Source organism: Urocitellus parryii, chromosome 4, assembly GCF_045843805.1.
Source record: "Urocitellus parryii isolate mUroPar1 chromosome 4, mUroPar1.hap1, whole genome shotgun sequence".
Classification (NCBI taxonomy): domain Eukaryota; kingdom Metazoa; phylum Chordata; class Mammalia; order Rodentia; family Sciuridae; genus Urocitellus; species Urocitellus parryii.
Genome location: NC_135534.1, coordinates 207702238 through 207719972, shown reverse-complemented (window position 1 = coordinate 207719972; position 17735 = coordinate 207702238). Strand labels below are relative to the sequence as shown.

The 17735-nt window shown below is 54.8% G+C and overlaps 1 protein-coding gene across 1 annotated transcript in view; it reads left to right on the top strand.

The window, feature by feature from the left end:
• Nucleotides 1–17259, top strand: part of Ddx31 (DEAD-box helicase 31) — a 60086-nt gene extending 42827 nt beyond the window's left edge. Inside the window, exons 19-20 of the mRNA XM_026395539.2 lie at nucleotides 3076–3244; nucleotides 16392–17259. Coding sequence (XP_026251324.2) covers nucleotides 3076–3244; nucleotides 16392–16515 — 293 coding nt within the window. The 3' untranslated portion in view covers nucleotides 16516–17259. The remainder of the gene's footprint in view (nucleotides 1–3075; nucleotides 3245–16391) is intronic.
• The last annotated feature ends 476 nt before the right edge of the window (nucleotides 17260–17735 follow it).

Below are 17735 nucleotides of genomic sequence, written 5' to 3'. Positions count from 1 at the left end.
CTTTATGACAGGACACTATTAGAAATGGGGCCTGGTGCGCTTGTTTCCTGTGATTTCCAGCCCAGTCACTGTTAGTGACCAGCTTTTGTGGGGAGGTGGGGTTTGGGGGTTTTAACCCAGGGGCGCTTAACCACTGAGCCGCATCCCCAGCCCTCTTTATTTTTCATTTTGAGACAGGGTTTCACTAAGTTGCTGAGCTGGCTTTGAACGTGATAGTCCTCCTGCTTTAGCCTCCCACATTGCTGGGATGTGGAGGCCACCAGCCCAGGTGTGGCCAGCTTTTACTGCTCCCAGCTTCTAGGAGCAGTTACCTTGTTTTTTCTCATTCCTTAATCTCTTAGTTTAGGGATCCAGGTCCCATAAAGAGTGGTAGCATGCATTTGAACTGCAGGCTCCCAAGCAAAAATGAGGAAAAATGGGTCCTTTGGTGGCCCGTGACCATTGCTCCTACGGCTTACTCCTTTCCATCTTAGGCCACCCTGGAGAGCAGGACCCCCGTGTGGCATTTTTGCCTGTTCTTAGAAGGGACACTTCTCAGCCCAGAACACCCATGCCAGGGATGGCAGGTCCCTGGGATCAGGGCAAGCTGGCCCTTTCCCAAACCCTGTGTCTCCGGGAGGCTCAGAGCAGAGTGCCTCCTTCCTGCATCCTCTGGGAATGGTCGCTGTCGACCTCAGGTGGGAAGGTGGGAAGGTGCACATGCCTGTCCCCACCCACCTCCTACCAAAGGGTGTCCTGAGGAGCTGGGGTTGACCTGCGGTTGTGATGCTGTCCTTGTCTGCCTTCTTCATCTTAGGAATCATCTGTGAGATATCCCTATTCCTGATCCAGATGTCAGGATTGAAGAAGGACAGATGTCCATGTGGGTTATTTTAATTCTATTCCCCCTAATTCGTGCACCTTAGGTAGTTGTCTGGAAGTCAGAATCTGCAGCAGCTGTGGACTCCACTCTCATTGCCTGCAGCTTCATGTGTCCACCCAAATAAACATCTCCTCTCCAATTCTCCACTTTCTGCTGTGTTGGTGCCACAGCTCTGTTGCTTCTGCACATTCTGGACGCTGCCAGCATGAGCCGCTTCTACCCGGCTGCATCAGAAACCCCTGCCTCTCTGAATTATCCTGGTATAGGAGTCCACGCAAGTCCACAAGGACTGCCCACTGTTGCTGTCCCCAGTGAGATGCGGGCCCGGAGGACGAGGAATCAGTGAGGGTGTGCAGCAAGAGATGCTGCCTGGCCCCCTGTCTGGGAGGAAGCTCTCCCACCATGCTTGGCAGTCTCCTTATCCCTGTGAGGCTTGGCGCTGGGCAACTGCGTCTCCTGGGACAGACACCTGTGCTGGGCGTTAGGGTGATATGAGGAGGAGCAGGTGAGCAAGGTGGGGGCCTAGGGCTTGTCTGCTTGTGCAGGGGTGTGGTGGGAAGTGAGGAGGCCTTGGACCAGCACCGGGGTGACCCTGTTCTTTAAAGTGCAGGCTCTTGTTTTTCTTGTGTATGTCTGGAGTTTGTAGGCCAGAGTAAGGGTTGGGGTTGGGGGAAGGAGGGAGGGTAGAGCGGCTCACCTCTTGGCCTTCGCCAGGGTGGGGCAGCATTCCTCTCCGAGGACAGGGCTGTGTGGCTCTGTGGCTGGGAGCCCCGTGTCAGAACCCTCCAGGCAGTGCAGTCCATTTGAAGTGTTAAAGATTCTCTTTGAAAAAGCTAGTCCCTGGTTATTAAAAAGGGAGTGAGCACGGATTTAAGAGGGGTGCCGAGGAGTTGCCGTGGTTATTATTTCTTATCGATTGGGAAAAGGAGTTCACTTTGCTCAGTAAATAGAGCTTTGATGGATTCCCAGGATCCTTCCCGGAGCTGATCTGTTAAAATGACACTTTTTATTACTGTTCATAAACGCCGATCTCCAGGTGCTGCTGGGATATTGCGCCTAAGCTGTGGGCAAACTTGCCAGTCCAGTGGCTCAGCAGGCAAGGTGAGGGGGGCTGGCAGGTGCTGCCTCCTCGTCCGCGCAGTGCTGGGCTCCAGCTTGCCTCAGGGGAGCAGGGTCTGGAAGGATAGCAGGCAGTGGTGGCACGCAGAACACGCTTCAGAACGTGCCCCTCGACCCTGCAGGCCTGAGCAGGGGCAGGCAGCAGTTTCCAGCGTCACTGGGAGACAGTCAGGAGCTGCACACAGGAAAGCCTTTCCCAAAGGAGTGTTGAGAGGCAGCTGGTGCTGCAGCCCCTGGGAGCCAGGTCTGGCTCTGTGCTGGCCGGAGCTGGGGTCCAGAGGAAGCACCCCTGTTCCTCACTTCAAGTGGGACTGTAGCTCTCCCTACACAATGCTGGATGGGCTCTCCTACCTCTGGCCATCCTTGGGGCAGACTATTTCCTGGACTGTTTTAGATATTTAATATTTTTCCTTTTAAATTTTTTTTTTCGCATTTCTTTTTTCATTTTCTGTTTTACACGTTCTTTGAGTGAGTTAGACATGCTGTGTTGGTCAGTCCCGGACACTGTTGGAAGAACTTGGTCCTAAAATCTCATGAACATACCGGGGGCTGGGTGGTGATAAGTGTGGACAGGGTGCCAAGAAGCACTGTCATATTCATAGTGAATGATAAAGCCTTTTCAACTTCCTGAATTTTGAAATGCACGCATTAACCAATACAGCAAATTCAATCAGGAAAAAAATTTTCCTAATGTAGCTGTCTAACAATTCCCTCATTTTTGTAAGAAGGTGATGACCTGTGTGATCAACTCTTCATTTCTTCACCCATTCTCACCTCATTCATTTATACAACATTTGTCAAGTGCCTGCACTGGGTCCCGAGACCACAACCCAGAAAAGAAACAGGGTCCTCTGCCCTTGGATTATTACAAACTCTGGAGTAAAATCAGAGATTGTGTTGGTTTTATCAAGTAAATGTGACTATGATTGTTTAGGAATTTTAAATATACGCAGAAGTATAGGTTTAGGCCGACTGTGTTATAACCGTCCTGGTTGGGTTCCGTTGCCTGGGGAGATAAAGACCTGGGGTACGCAGCAGTCTGGGGGCTGTGGACTTCAGGACCCAGTCCTGACAGCCTCTCTCATCCCTCCTAGCCCTGCAGTCCTTCATCCGCGCCTATGCTGCCTATCCCAGGGAGCTGAAGCACATCTTCCACGTACGATCCCTCCACCTTGGGCACGTGGCCAAGAGCTTTGGGCTCAGAGATGCACCCAGGAATCTCAGTGTCTCCACTGCGAAGAAGAGGAGGGCAAACCTGAAAAGGTAGGACGAACTGAGCCCCGTGGATCCGAGCAGCGCCAAGGAGTGGTGAAGTGCTGCAGTGGGCTGGTGGACCAGCATGCCTTCGTATTTGTTTTTTGTGGTGAATTATCACTAGGATCTGCCTATTTCTATGTAATAAGCACCCGAAATAAGAGGAAAAACACCCAGTCCTCCAGAAGTTCCCTGGCGTCTCTGTTGGGCCCGCACAGTGGGGACTGTGGAGCACGGAGTCCTTACAAGTTGTCCTTATGTCCTAGTGGAAGTGAGCCTTGGGGCCGGGCAGTGGATTCCTGGTGTACTCTGTGATTATCCCTGATAACAGGCCTGTCCTCCTGAGATGGGAAGGGTGAGTGCCAAGCCTTGGGCTCCAGGAGCCAAGGACACCCAGGTGTGCAGCACACCAGCCCCAGGGGCTGACGCTGGGCTGGGCCCCACGTGGGGCTGAGACACCTTGGTACTGAGGGCTTAGAGCAGTGAACTCGTCCTCTTTCCCCAAAAGAGAGCGTCCCGAACAGCAAGAGCTGGTAAGAGGAGGACCAGAAAGAGGTGCTGCCCCTGTGGGCTGCATCTGGCCGCACAGTACCAGGACGACCACCCATCAGACATCATTAGAAAGTCGTCTTCTCCTCAAGGACGAGGTGTTCTTTGAGCACCAGGCCCAGCCCTTGCCGTAGCTGGAGCTCTAGAGACCCCACAAGTACTCTGCAAGGAGCCGGGCACAGGCAGCACACTGGTCTCAGCCCTGAGACTTGAGGGCACACAGGGAAGGAGTGGGCACAGGCCTCTCCTGCTGCAGCCTGAACCCGTGTGGAATGACAGCTTGAGAGTCGGGGGACATGGACCTCAGTTGCCCTCGGATGTGCATTGCTCAATATCTCGGAGCCTCTGTCTCCTCACCTGCAAAAGGGAGAAGAAAGCCCATGTTAGTTTTGAGATCAGGTGACACAGGTGAGTACACCTTTCAAACAAAGTGGACAGTCAGACAGCTAGAAGGCAGAGGAACGAGGTGCCGGGCTAGATGACCTGCGGGCGAGACCTCTCTAGGCTCGGAACTTGAGGGTTCTTCCTCACGTGACCTCTCAGGTAGGACCAGGCCCTGCTTTTGCTGAGAGGCAGGTGTGTGGAGTCCTGCATGTGCTGTGTGCTGTCGCCCCCTCCTCGCTCCACCCCCAGGCCTTGTGGCTGGGCTAGGACTCCAGCGCCCCAGACTTGGGTCCCTGTCTTTGGTTTAGGTGTCATTGGTACCAGCACATACTGCAGCAAAACCACGGGCTCCCCAGTCCACGTCTGACGGGCCTCCTAGCTTGAGTGTTTAGCCTGAATGTCCTGCCACCGTCTGTAAAACACTGGCTCTTTGAGGAGGCGGGAGTGGACCTGCCCAGTGACCACTGTTAGGAACAGTGCCTCGGTATATTTTGCTTTTGGAGAACACAAACAGTCCCCACATCTTACTGTTCTCAGACGATCTGCCTTTAGGATGGAAACTTCACGAGTAAGTGTTGGCCCAGACAGTAGCCCCTCTGCCCAGAGCGGCCATCCTGTCCGGCCCCAGCCCCAGGACACAAAGCAGGAGGCAGTTGGGCAGGGGATTGAGGCAGCATTGTCCTACCTTGAGGAGCCGCTAGGGAGGGAGCAACTGCCGCCTCCTGCCTGAGCTGACCCTGGCTAACAGATGGGCACCAAGACCATGATACCCCTGTGAGCGGGGGATTTAACAGGGCTTTATTCAGGAAAGAATGGGCTGATTAGCTGATAAGGAGCATGTAAGATGGTGTGGGGCGGCCTTTGATGTCTGGCTGGCGCGGCAGGGAGCTGGGTGGTGAGTGACAGCAGTGTGTCATAGGATTACTCAGCCGTGACAGTGCCGCTCTCTGTTCTTGCCATGTCACCACTCTGCTTAGCCACCTCTTCCGTTGTGCCCTTCTTCGCCAGGCCCTTCCCTCCCCACTCTCCCACCCTGCCTTTCCTGAGGATGCAGTGGGCACTTTTGTGCTGGGGAGCCTTGTTGCTCCTGGGGAGGAATGTCTGCAGCTCCCCTGCACACGGACCGTGTAATTGTGGCCACTGTGAGCGGCAGAGAGACCTGGCAGATTGTCACACCTCAGTCGGGCTCGAGCAACTGCAGATTGCTCCTTTTCAAGGACTGGAAAGAACAGTCCTTTAAACCTCACAAGGTGCAGAGAATGGGGCTTGGCCACAGTTGCCATGCTGAGCCTCTTCTGAATCCATCTGTCAGGAAAGAGAAGGGGCTCCCGTGTTCTGTGAGGGGGATGATGAGCAGCACTGAATCGTCCACACTCATCCACTCTCCAGAGTGCAGCTTTCACTGCCAGAATAACTGCACATCGAGTGCAAAGCTGTGATACCTGCTACCAAGTCCACCACACTGAGCCAGAGCCCTCTCCCTGCCACCCCAGGCAGGAAGTTCAAGCTGCTGAAGTGTGAATTGAGGGTAGGGCCGAGGGCTGTTGACCATCAGGCATTTCCACTCAACATGAAAGGGACTTGGCGTTCCACCTTGCCTTTATCCCTTCACTCCACCGCATTTTAGAACAAGAAAATAAATAATGTCTCCAAATGAGCTCTTAATAACTGGATGTCTGTCACCTTCCAGGCCTCAGTTCTGAAAGGGAGCAGTGTCTTCCCCTGCACCTAGAGATACAGTCGTAGCCACAGAGCCTCTTCTGACACCGACACACACACCTGTCCACACGGCCCCTCCCCAGACACCTACACCGCGCACACACAGTGGTGCTTTGGTGAGATATTGAGAGGCCCCTTAGCAACATCCGGCACAGAACTGCACCTTCCTTCTGTGGAGCAGTGCCTGTCTTGAAACCGAGTAGGCTCCACAGCTCCTGGGGAACAAGAGGACATGTTCCACCCAAGCTGCCCTCCTTCCAGGAGCCATGACACCGAGCACTGTGTGCTGGTGAGGGCCACAGTGTCTGCTGGCCAGCGAGCAGAACGTGCCCAGAGGCCGGGAGCAGGCATACACAGGGCCCTGGTTCCCTCATCTGCCCACGCCCTCTGAAGAAAGTTCCAGCATATAGAAACCCACGCACCTGAGGACCTCAGCATCATTGCAGGTCTCCTGGGAGTCACGGCCACCCCCAGCACTGCTCTCTCCCCAGACAGGCATTCAGCTTGCAGTGCCCCGGACCAGTGCCACCTGGGCTTCCCTCTGCCTCCCTGATGCTGTCCCAGTGACAGCATAGTTGTCAGAAGCTAGTCAGCTTGTTCCCCACCTCAACTCCCTTCTTTAAAGATAGGAAGACAACGATCTCAGTTGTTAATTGTTCCTAAAAGAAACGTCTTACTTTATTTATGTAAACTTCCCCCGACCCTGCTAGCCCAGTGTTACCTGGTGGTTCCGAGTAGGGTAGATCCAGAATCAGGGGCCCTCCCTGGGTACTTCTAGGTGTGCTGCCCCCAGTCCCCACGGGACCTGCACCCCCAGCGGCTGCTCCCCTGCACTGCAGGGCGCTTCCTCAACCTCTGTGTTCCAGAGTGCAGAAGCCGTTTTACTTCCTAGAGTGAGCACACATCCTTACAGAAACCCTGCCCGCCAGGTCCCGCCTCTTTGCAGAAGGGTCACACTGGGGCGTCACAAGTGCTGCTCACTGAAGCTCAGCCTGGAGCTGTGGAGTCCTAAGCTTGGTGTTCTTGGTCTTCGAAGCCTCTGTCGTTCTCTGACTTTCACCCTCACCTGCTCAGTCACTGTAAATGGTTGGAGACGTCCATTCCCCGTTAGCTCCCTGCCTCACCACTCTCTTGCTTCTTAAATCCAACTCTCGGGGCGTCACACGGTGATTACGTCTGAGTTGGTTCCCACAGACGTCGAGATTGAATCCTGTCTGAACCATTTATATGCTGTGTTCCTTTGGGCAGGTTAGATGGCCTCTCTGTGACTTAAATACATCCTTTGAGAGGCACTTGGGCCTTAGGGTAGCACCAGTTACTGAATGTACTGAATCCCACACAGGATCCGGCGCCTGACGGTCATGGCCCCAGCCCTGTGACTGCTGCCCTTTCTCCTTCCTCCAGCATCCTGAGCACCCTTGAGCTTGTCTTTTCAGGGACAACCTTGAGAGCACAGAGTGGGGTCCCTGGACGCTGGTCTTGGGCTGCAGCTGCCTCTCCCTGGGAGGCAGTGCTCTTGTTATTAGGAGCAGCTCACCTGCCAGTTTTTGTGGCACTTACAGCCGCCCTAATACCACTCATTGGCTGATGCAAACCTGGAACCCTGCCACAGGGACAGTTACTTGATTGCATGGAGCCAGTTACATCTGGTGGGAGACAGGCCAGACGTGTGCTCGGGCTGGGCAGCGCTGCCCTGGGAGGCACAAGGTGCTCCCCGCACGCCTGCGGCCCCCCTCCAGCCACCTTGACCCCGGCCCTGTCTCCACCGCAGCGACTCCCAGCCCCTGGGCACCATCCCAGCTCTGGTCAGTCTCCTTCCAGGTCCCATGTGGTCGCTGCCCAACAGGCAGCGTGACCACTACGCCCCTCAGCCCGCCTGGCCTCACTGACCTGCTGCCCCTCGCTGTCCTGAGTCTCCTGACCTGCCTGAGTGGGCAGACACCCCATGCCCTGCCACTCTGTCACAGTGGGTGCTTGGGAAGCGTGTGGTTAGAGTCGTCCCTCCCCTCAGAGCCTCACCTGCCCACTGTTCCTTGTGGCCCCAGCGCCTACGTGATGCACACAGTAGGTGCTCAGGGCATGTTTTCAAGGGGCTGAGTAGAAACTGAAAGCTTTCTGTGATTCTGAGAGGAAGTGCTTAAAGTGAAAGAAGGGGAAGGAAGTGTTCCGACATGAAAGGTGAGCCCTCTTTATCAACCAGTCATCTGAGAACAGCAGACCCTGCCTGGTGGGGATGTTGTCTTTGCGAGCCTTTTGTGCCATTTGGCATCAAGTCCGTCCTGAGAGAGCAAGTGTGGGGCCAGGTCTCCTGCACTCAGTGGCCTGACCTGGCCTTCGCTTCCATCGCCCTGCTCCCCCAGTGAGGGAGGCAGGCAGCAGCTCACCTCAGCTGAGACCAGAGAGGACCAGCCAGGGCCAGCAGCACAGCCCTTGGGGGGGAGGGGGCTGTGGATGCACCACCTGCCACAGCCTTCAAGAGTGCTACCAAATGCACCACCCAGGCCCAGGCCCAGGCCCAGCCCCAGCCCCAAGGCCACAGCTCAGTGAAGTCAATCCACCATCAGGAACATGGAGGTGATCGTGAACTTGACCTAGGGCAGCCCAGGACTTAGAAAGTATGGTCCTCAGAGCAGGTGATGGGGCACCCATACTGGCACAGCAGAGAGATGCTGGCTGAAGGTAACTGCCCTTTAAAGAAGAGTGCGAGGAGACACATACTGTAATCCAGCTCGCAGGCTGAAGCAGGGGACTGCAGTCCAGGGGTGGAGCACGCCCCCTGCAATCCCCAGGACTGCAAGAAAGCCGAGGGCGAGTCAGGGCGGGTCCTCCCTGCACCTGGGTGAGCTGCGGGTGGTGGAGAAGAGCTCTCCAGGTGTCCTCGGTCAGGAGGTCAGGAGGGCGGGTGGTGACTGAGACCCAGGTTTGGAGGTCTCTGGACCCTAGGGGAGAACAGTGCCCATGCCGTCACTCAGGTGTCTATTGACGCGTCCACTGCTGGTGTGGAGCTCCCACAGGGCCCAGCTGGTGGTGCTTTCCCCTCGGCACACCACTGGGAGTCCTCTCTGGGCTCTGGTTTAATTATGGCTCTGCACGGGCAGCTTTTTAGGTTAGTTTTTACTTCTGCCACTATTTCGTTTTTATTTGACACCGTGCGATTACCGGCTGCTGCCTCCTCCCCACCTGGCTAATGAGGCAATTAGAGAGGGCTCACAGTGACCCTGGCCTCCTCCACACCTGGGTCACCTGCAAGCAGCAGGAGCCACGTGCAGTCAGGGCAGGTGGCAAAGCAGGGCCCAGCCAGCCTCCCCTGGGAGCATGCTGGAGACAATGACTCCCTGCTGGGGCCGCCAGCACCCACTCTTCCCCCAGTGCACCTGCGAGAAGCAAGGGAGAGCTGAGGTCCATGGCCTTTCACCCCTCCACAGGGGGTGCCTGCAGCAGGAGGCAGGCCCTGGGCTGGCACTCCTGTCCTTCCAAGGACACAGCCATTCCCCCCTCGTGACCTTTCTTGGTTGTCATTTCTGTTCTGGCCCCTATCAGTCATCGAGGGGGACAGGCCCTGGTGAGGGTGGCAGTTGGTGTGTGAGTGTCACTCGAAGGTGGAGCTCCCTGCGCACTCTGATGCTCTCCCAGGGCTGCACCGAGGTGTGTGCTGTGGAAGCCAGTCGGCCTATGTGCTTTAAGTTCTTTAGCAGTGGCCTCTCTCTTGAGGGCAGGTGTGTGGCCAACAGGACCCTCAGTGACTGGTGAGAAGCCCAGAGTCCTCAGGCTTAGCATCCCTACCCACTTCAGGGCCTGGGCTATGCAGCTGCTCAGGAGGCAGCCCTCAGTGTTCCCCAGCACTCAGAGCAGCCTACTGTGAAGTAGGCTGGCGCACACAGTAGGTGTCCGTGTCCCAGGGGCTTACCACTCCAGGGTGCCCGTTCTGCAGTGGCCCTGCTCACTGCTAGAACTCCCCAAAATGAGCCAGGCTGACCACTGTCACTGTCCATTCTTTGGTCTCTGTGAGGCTCCTAAGTGGTGTGCACACGGTGTACAGACGTGGGTGTGTCGAGCCCCTCGTCCCCAGGGCAGTGTGCGGGCTGTCTAATGGTGGCATCTTTCCTCCTCCCCTTCTCTCTTCTTCATGCTGTTGCTGAAATTAATAGGCAACACTTGATCGTTTTGTAAGTGAACAAACACCTGGAGGAATAAGCACCCTGCCCAGACTTGGAGGATGAGTCCAGTGTGCAGGGCCACACCAGCACCCTCCTGGGCCTGTCTCAGCAGCCCAGGTTGCCCTGGCTCTTTGCAGAATCTGGCTCATGAAACCACCCAGCAGCAGGACATGGGGCCCTGGTGGCAGTGACTGGAGCTGTGGCTGCAGTGCGTCCAGGGGCAGGAGCCGGGATTCAAACTCAGGCCTTCTGCTTCCAGATTGAAACTTGCCATCTGGATCCCCTGTGCATACACCGTACCTTCTAAGGGCTAAACTTCACGTCACGTGGACCCTTTTGGTCTGCTGGGGTGTTGGGGGTGTTCTCCATCCATCTGCAAAAGCCACAAGTGTGCTTCAAAATATCTTCCAAGCCGTCAATAAGAATGCCAAACAGGACAGGCCCAGGAGCTGAGGTCTGGGGCATGGGGCTGGGATTCTGACCCACACTGCTTAGACTCGGCATTTCCAGAATCTGATCGTACCAGTTTCAAAACACTTGATGTGCAAGAGGTTGGACGTCAGAGGGCTCCTGCCGCCTCCCGGAGGACCTGAGCCGACGGAGCTCTGCACTTGCTGCAGCTCCCCACCTTTGTGCTCGCCCTTGCCTGCTCCCAGGCCCTCATGACCTTGCTGCTGGCTCTCCAAGGTTGTCAGCTAGGTGGGTGGCAGAACTGGGGTTCTAACCAGGGCCACCAGAATTCTGGTCCTCTGCTCCATCCCCAGTGCCGCCACCTGCCACCTGTGGCCCACACTCAAAATTCTCACAATCTCATTTCTGGATTCTGGCAGCCACCTCTAACTGTCATCTCGTTGCTCTCCCCTGGGGCACATGGCCTTCCAGTAGTAGGTCAGTGGCTGTTAGCGACGACCCGAAGACTGTGGCCTGGCGTTGGCCTGCCCTAGTCTGAGCTGCGCCCTCGTCCTCTTCTGTTCTCCACTGATCTTTGGTGTGAGGCCGAGTTCACATTTTGTTCATCAGTGCCTGTGTCCACAGGACTGCTGCTGTTGTGTCTGCTGGCGGCAGCAGGGCTAACCCCACAGGGCGTTTTCTGGGGCCCTGAGACAGTCGCCAGCCAGTGTACAGCTCTGCCGCACAGAACCCTAAAGTGAAGAGCCTCTTGGTTTTGAGGCTGGGTCTTACTGTATCGCCTCTGGCCTCAAACCTGCCTTAGCCTTCTGCAGAGCTGGAATTACAGGTTTGTGCTGCCAGCCCAGGTGGGTCCTGGGCCCCAACACAGTTCCTTCCCTTGTGACTGAAGAGGGTCAGCATGCTCCTCTCAGTAGGCGAGACCATCACTCCGTACTTGCTGGTTCTTTTCCCAGTTCTTTCTGCCCCAGGGGCGCTACTTGTCACATTCTCTCCAGAGGTGCCTGTTACTCTGTCTTCCGACAGCCACCAAAACCTGTGGGCATCACTGCCTCTCCCTCCTCCTCCATCCAGGGAGGCACAAGCTGTCAGAGAAACTTGGAACCATCCTGAAGTCATCTGAGGTCACCATTGCTTCCTAGAGTCACTCAGAACCCAGGCTTTTCTTCCAGTTAGAGGGTCACACTTCCTGGGCCAGGTTCTTCAGGTCTTGCTGTGGCCCTGAATCATTTGTTTACAATCAGTGTTCTTCATGGAAAAATGTATCCTCTGCCAGTGTGATTTAATTATAGCACAAGAGGAAAGCTCTCACAAAATTAAACTGACTAAAAGCCAAAGGCAGAAAGATTTTTGTTAAGTAGAAATTACAGTACCTTGGGATTTGAACATAGGGCAAAATTTATTTACTTTTTTCTCCTTTAAAGCGAATATACAAGAGATAGGGTTGTGGCTCAGTAGTAGAGCACTTGCCTTTTAAGTGTGAGGCACTGGGTTCGATTCCTAGCACCTCATATAAATAAGCAAATGAAGTAAAGGTCAATCAACAACTAAAAAAAAATTTTTTTTTTAATGAATATACAGGGCTGGGGCTGGGGCTCAGTGGTAGAGCGCTCACCTAGCACATGTGAGGCACTGGGTTCGATCCTCAGCACCACATAAAAATGAAATAAAGATATTGTGTGTCCACCTACAAGTGAAAAATAGATATTTAAAAGAAATTAACATACAGGGGCCAGGGTCGTGGCTCAGTAGCAGAGCGCTTGCTTTTCAAGTTATAAAAGTAAGTAATGAATGCTTATTAGAGAAATTGAGGAAATAAAAGCTTAAAAGTCACTCTGCATTTGTTAGACATACACGAGTTTTTTCTCTATGATGATGTCATCATTTGTCTAAATTGTATTGAACAAATTACCCGTGGGTTGGTTTTTTTCCTTAAATCATTCACTGTGACTTTGAAGATGCACTTTACCGGGGGTTCCAGGTTTTGAAGTTTGAGGCCATATAAACATTGTTTTTATATTAAAAATATCTTATGCAAGGAACTTGCTCCTTGTTTAGAGAACCGTGGTGTGGTGGTCAGGTGCACAAGGGGCGGGGTCCACCTTCCTGGATTCAGCTCTCCTGTTACTGGTTGTAACCTGGGCTCGCTACTTCACCTCTCTGCTCACTTTCTTCACCAGTCAAGTAGCTGTTTCGGAGGGTTGTTGGAAAGGTAAAGTACTGAAATGCCTGGTGGTGCCGAGCCAGGGCCCATCACCACCCCCACCTGGCATGGCCAGTTGGCATGGCTCTGATTTACTTGCTTTACATTAGACCCACATAGCCCGCATCGCTGGCATCTGCCTGAGTGTTTGTGGTAGGCTGCGGCTTCGTCATCATCCTGGTCGTCTGCGCCTCCTAGTGCGAAGCCTGGGAGAAGTGCTCAGTCTGCAGGAAGTGCCCTGGAGCGCGTGTGGTTCACAGCTCAGAAGGCTGACCCGTCAGTGAGGTCGTGGAGAACTCCTGGGAAGAAATAGTTCCTTCTCCACACCCAACCCCAGAGCAGCATAAAATCTAGGCGAAATCAAAGCAATAGCAAACTAGAAGAAAATCTACTTAAATACTCTTCAAATCCTAGAACAAAGACTTGTCTACGTGTGACCCTAAACCTATACATAGTCCTAACCTATTTAAAAAGTGCCACCAGCAGCCAGGCGGGGTGGCATGCCTGATCCCAGCTGCTTGGAGCTGAGGCAGGACGGTTCCGCGGGCAGTCTAGCCAGCTGTCTCCAGGTGAGCACACCTGGCTGGGAAGTAGCTCAGTGGTGGAGCCTTGCCTCGTGTCAGGCCTGGGTTCGTTCCCAGCACAGCCACTCTCCCTGTTAAGACAGCCATGCCTCTTACCTGAGAAGCCCCTGTGAATGTGTCCATAGTGGAGAGGTGGCCTGCAGTCTCTCGGTGGCCCACCTGGCGGGGTGTAGATCTGCTGGTGAGGCCTTGACTTCACCACCCTGCCAGCGCAGGTGGCATCAGCCGGTCCTGCTGTGTGGTCCAGCCTGGGCTGGGGCGGTAGCAGGTCTTCCGTCTGCCCTACTAGGAGTTGTCTTGGTTAAATAAACTGATCTGTTGCTTGGTGACCCAGGATCACTGCCTGTGAGGGGTGGGGCACTCGAAGGCAAGGAGCTTGGTAGGTCTCTGGGAGAACTGCAGCTTGGTAGAGGAAGGGGTGCGCCTGCCCCATGCTTGTCTCTGAGCCCTCCTCTCCCATCTGCACTTCAGCTTTTCAGTGGGGCCTTAGCACAGAAAGGACCAGGGCTGGCGGGGCGAGAGGTCCTGCAGGGCTGGCCTGGAGTTCTCCCACCCAGGGGCGTCTGGTTCTGCACCTTGTTGAGTCAAAGACATTGACCAGAGAAGGATGTGACCATCATGAGTGAGGGCATACGAGACCAGCCCCCAGGCTTCCTTCCAGGTACGGGAAGGATCAGAGGCAGGACCTGTGCACACTAAGTGCCCAGTTCACCCCAAGCCACCCCAGCCTTGACGACATGATCCTGGTGTCACCCTCCTGCTACGCCAACGCCTTCCCTGCTAAACATCCCTGTACGGTGGCTCCACGTGCCCACCAGAGCTCACCCTCTGCCCACACACTTCAGCCATCTTTTAATTTATTATTTTGAGACAAGGTCTCACCAAGTTCCCCAGACTGGCCCCAAACTCTTGATTCTCCTGCCAGCCTCCTAAGTGGCGCTCTTCTCCCTTTGGAGGGGGGCAGGGGCTGAGCATGCTGGGCACATGGTTTGCCACTGAGCAGTGTCCCCAGCCTGGAATGGGCCTTGCATACTGAGTAGCCTCTGCCTGGTAGACTGAGGCCAACAGCACTGCACACTGCCTGCCGCCCTGGGCTGAAGAGGTGTCCCCAGCCCACACCGTGTCTGTAGGCAATTAGTGCATCAATCACCCGGTGAGATTTGGGTTATTACTGTGCTTTAGCAGTGGCAGCAGCGATCATTGAAGTGCTAGAACTCATGCTGGGGAGAATATTTGGACTGAAATTTTGCATATTTTGAAACTCAGGTTGTTACATTTAAAATTATACACATTGTGAGTACCTGGCTTCAAACGAGAGGGAGGGAAGAGCGCTCCTTCCTGTCAGAACCCCTTCACTCTGTCTGTCATGTAACCTGACTAAAAATAAACTACAAGCACAAGAGGTGGCAGCTTCAGCTGGGAGCAGGGCGCATGCTCCGCCGCAGGGCCTGTCTGCGCTCCCAGCCACGCCTGGGCCTTCGCAGCCGGACCTCCGCAGGGACAGAGGGTGTCGGGTGCAGACAGATGAAGCAGGTGGGGAGTGCTCAGAAGCTCTTGGCCCAGTGCTCGCGGCCCTGCTTGGCCGTGATCTGCCTGCCGGTCAGAAGCCAGCACTTGCCTGCTTAGTCCTCTTAGACCTTGCGAGCTCCGTCCTCAGTGTCCCCGCTCTTCTGATGACGGAACTGAGGTGCAGAGCCTGGGCCCCTTGTCCCCTGTCCTGCTCTCCTCCACTCCGCAGTCACTGGCTCCTGCCCCGCTCCCTCACTGCAGCAGCCCCTCCAAACCACCGAGGACTCCCCACCTCAGAGCCTGGTCATTGCCGCTCTTGGGCCTGCAAGGCCAGCCTGGTGGGAAGAGCGTACATGGGCTCTGCATCCAGGTCAGCCTCTGGGTCTGCTGACTGTTGGTCTTCACAGATTCCCCTCCTTGAGTCTTCCTGTCCTCACCTGAGAAGTGAGGGGAACAGTGTCCTTGCCATGGAGTGAGACTGTGGGAGGGGACGTGCACAGCAGGGAGTACTTGCTGCCCATCTCCTCTTTGCTGGCCCCTCAGCATTGCCTCCTGATCACACCTGGCCCCAGGCCTTCTCCCAGCACAGGTGGCCGCCTCCTCCCCCATGTCGCAGTGAAGAGCAGCACCTGCAGGGTGGGCACCAGCACACTCACCACACCACCCGTCCTGCATCAGGTTAATAGTGTAGTGTTGGTCTTGTTTCAAATTCTTGGGTTTCAGGGGAATCCTGTTTAATAATCCAGTTTATTTTGACCACAATTTCAATCAATTTCATCCTCTGATTATTACAGCAAACAAAACAGTGGCACGTGTCAGCTGCCCTTGGTGAGTGCCATGGACACGCTGTCAGGACACTGCTCGGCCTGGCTGCTGGTGCAGGCTCAGGGGCACGTTGCTCTTGTTCTGTAGGAAGCACTCTGCTCTGCAGTTTTCATAACCATTCTTCTGTGTGTCGTTGAACTTCCACAGATTTCCTCCTCTGCTCTGATCAGCTGTGAGACTGCTGTCTTGAGCACAGTTCAGCATCTGAAATGGCTTTCGGCTGTTAGTGTGGATTAGGACTTACCCCTCTGGGAAGGCTCCACACAGGTGCTGGCCAGGCTGCACCCTGAGCCCACCCTCTCAAGGTTAGAAACGATTTTAAGAATCTTCTGGCAGCAGTGGACATCCGTGATTGACACCCGCCTTCCTATTGGACCCAGCAGGACGGGTGGGCCTGGCAAGTTCCTGTCCTAGAGGGCCTGGTGTCAAGGTCACTAGAACACCCACAGGTCTCATGGCTTCGTGTTGTTGGGTCTTCTGGTAGGTTTTCTGATCCTTTGGCAGACTGCTATATCACACGCCTCATTTACCATCAGAGTTTGAGGATGTAGAGGTTTTTTTTTTTTCCTCATAAAAACAACACAGAACAAAGCCTCACTTTTAAAAATGCCATGATATTTTGCACCATTATGAAAATCTGTCAGCGCCGTATCTAATCTTCCGGTGCATAGAATATCAAAACAAGCACATTGAAGGGATTGCACTTCTATTAATACAGAAATGTCAGCTTCCGTCTCAGGGCCAGCTGCGCCAGCCTCTTTCCAAACAGGAGGAAAGCATACTAAAGTTTCTTTCCCTCTGCTGTCCCTGTCTTCCAGGCCCGGCCTTCGCAAGAAGACCCAGAGCACACACCATCTCGCCCAGGTCCTGCGCTCTGAATATGCAAGTGGCCTGGAGGCTTCGAGAGGAGGCCAGAAGGCGAAGCCATCAGGAAACCTGTAGCCAAGGGAAAACAGAACTACCCTGGAGCCAGAAAACCCGGAGACAACTGAGGACAGCAGCACTTCCTCTCCTCCCTGGGACTAGGCCTCCAAGTGGCTCTGAGGCCTGTTCTCATCAGAGGAGGCACCTCTCCCTGGACACCCAGACCCCAGGACTCAGACGTCAGGGCCAGCCCTGACCCCTTGGCAGAGGAGCCATGATGGAGTGAGTGGGGAGGGGCAGCCAGCAGGTCCGCTAGCCAGGTGACGGCAGAAGAGAGGTCTTACAGGTGCTCCTCAGTGCCGGACGCCCAGCACCAGCACGGTCTGCAGTGATGGCACCCTCCCCTCGCCCACCCCGTGGCCTTGTCCAAAGAAGCTTCACAGCTTGACCTCTGCCCCGCCCTAACCCTAACCTCTGCCCTGCCCATGCTGGTGTTGGCATGAATGATGTGAAATGGTTAAAAACTGGACTTGAGTTTGTACAAAAAAGTATTTGTCAAGTAATTATTTTCTTTATGTTCAAATGCTTTTTTTAATGAAGAACCATAAAGTCTGAGTCAAAATACAAACAATGGCGGGCCTTCTGCCCCTCCTCTGTCGCCACAGCGTCGCCCGGTGTGTGGACTTCCCTTCCTGCGCAGGGAAAACTCACTCGGAGGCTGGCCGGCTCTCTGTTGCCTTGTTATTACTTGCCTTTCAAGTCAAAAGGCCTAGGCTTTTCTTCCCATCAAATCCCATCTTGCCTTCAAGAAAGGTTTGGGGTCTTTGTCTTGTGACCCAGACCTTAGCTGCCCCCCACTATTGTGTCTCTGGGAGGTTTGAAAGAGGACCCCTGGAGCGTATTGATTTCCCAATAAATGTAAGATCTGGACATGAGGGCTTCACAGGAGACAGCCCTGGAGCCAGGCCCCACTCAGGCCTCCGCCTGTTCCTTGCGCTTGCTCTGCACTGTGGCCCGACCCTCCGTGGCTTTCCCAGGACAGAGTGAGGCAGCACTTCAGTGACCCCGCAGCTCCAGGAGAACTGGGAGAGGGTGGCAAGAAGGGCCCCTCACCACCTCCTGGCTGGTCGCAGCGGTAGGTGTGTTTCACATGGTTTGGACAAGAACAGGAGGAACCAGCTTTTCAGGGCTGAGACCCAGCTGTGAGAACAGGATGCCACGTGTGGTCCGGACCACCAGTGTGAGCCCCCAGCACACCTTCTGTCCAGGGGGACTTGCAGAGTCTTTCAGTCCTCCGG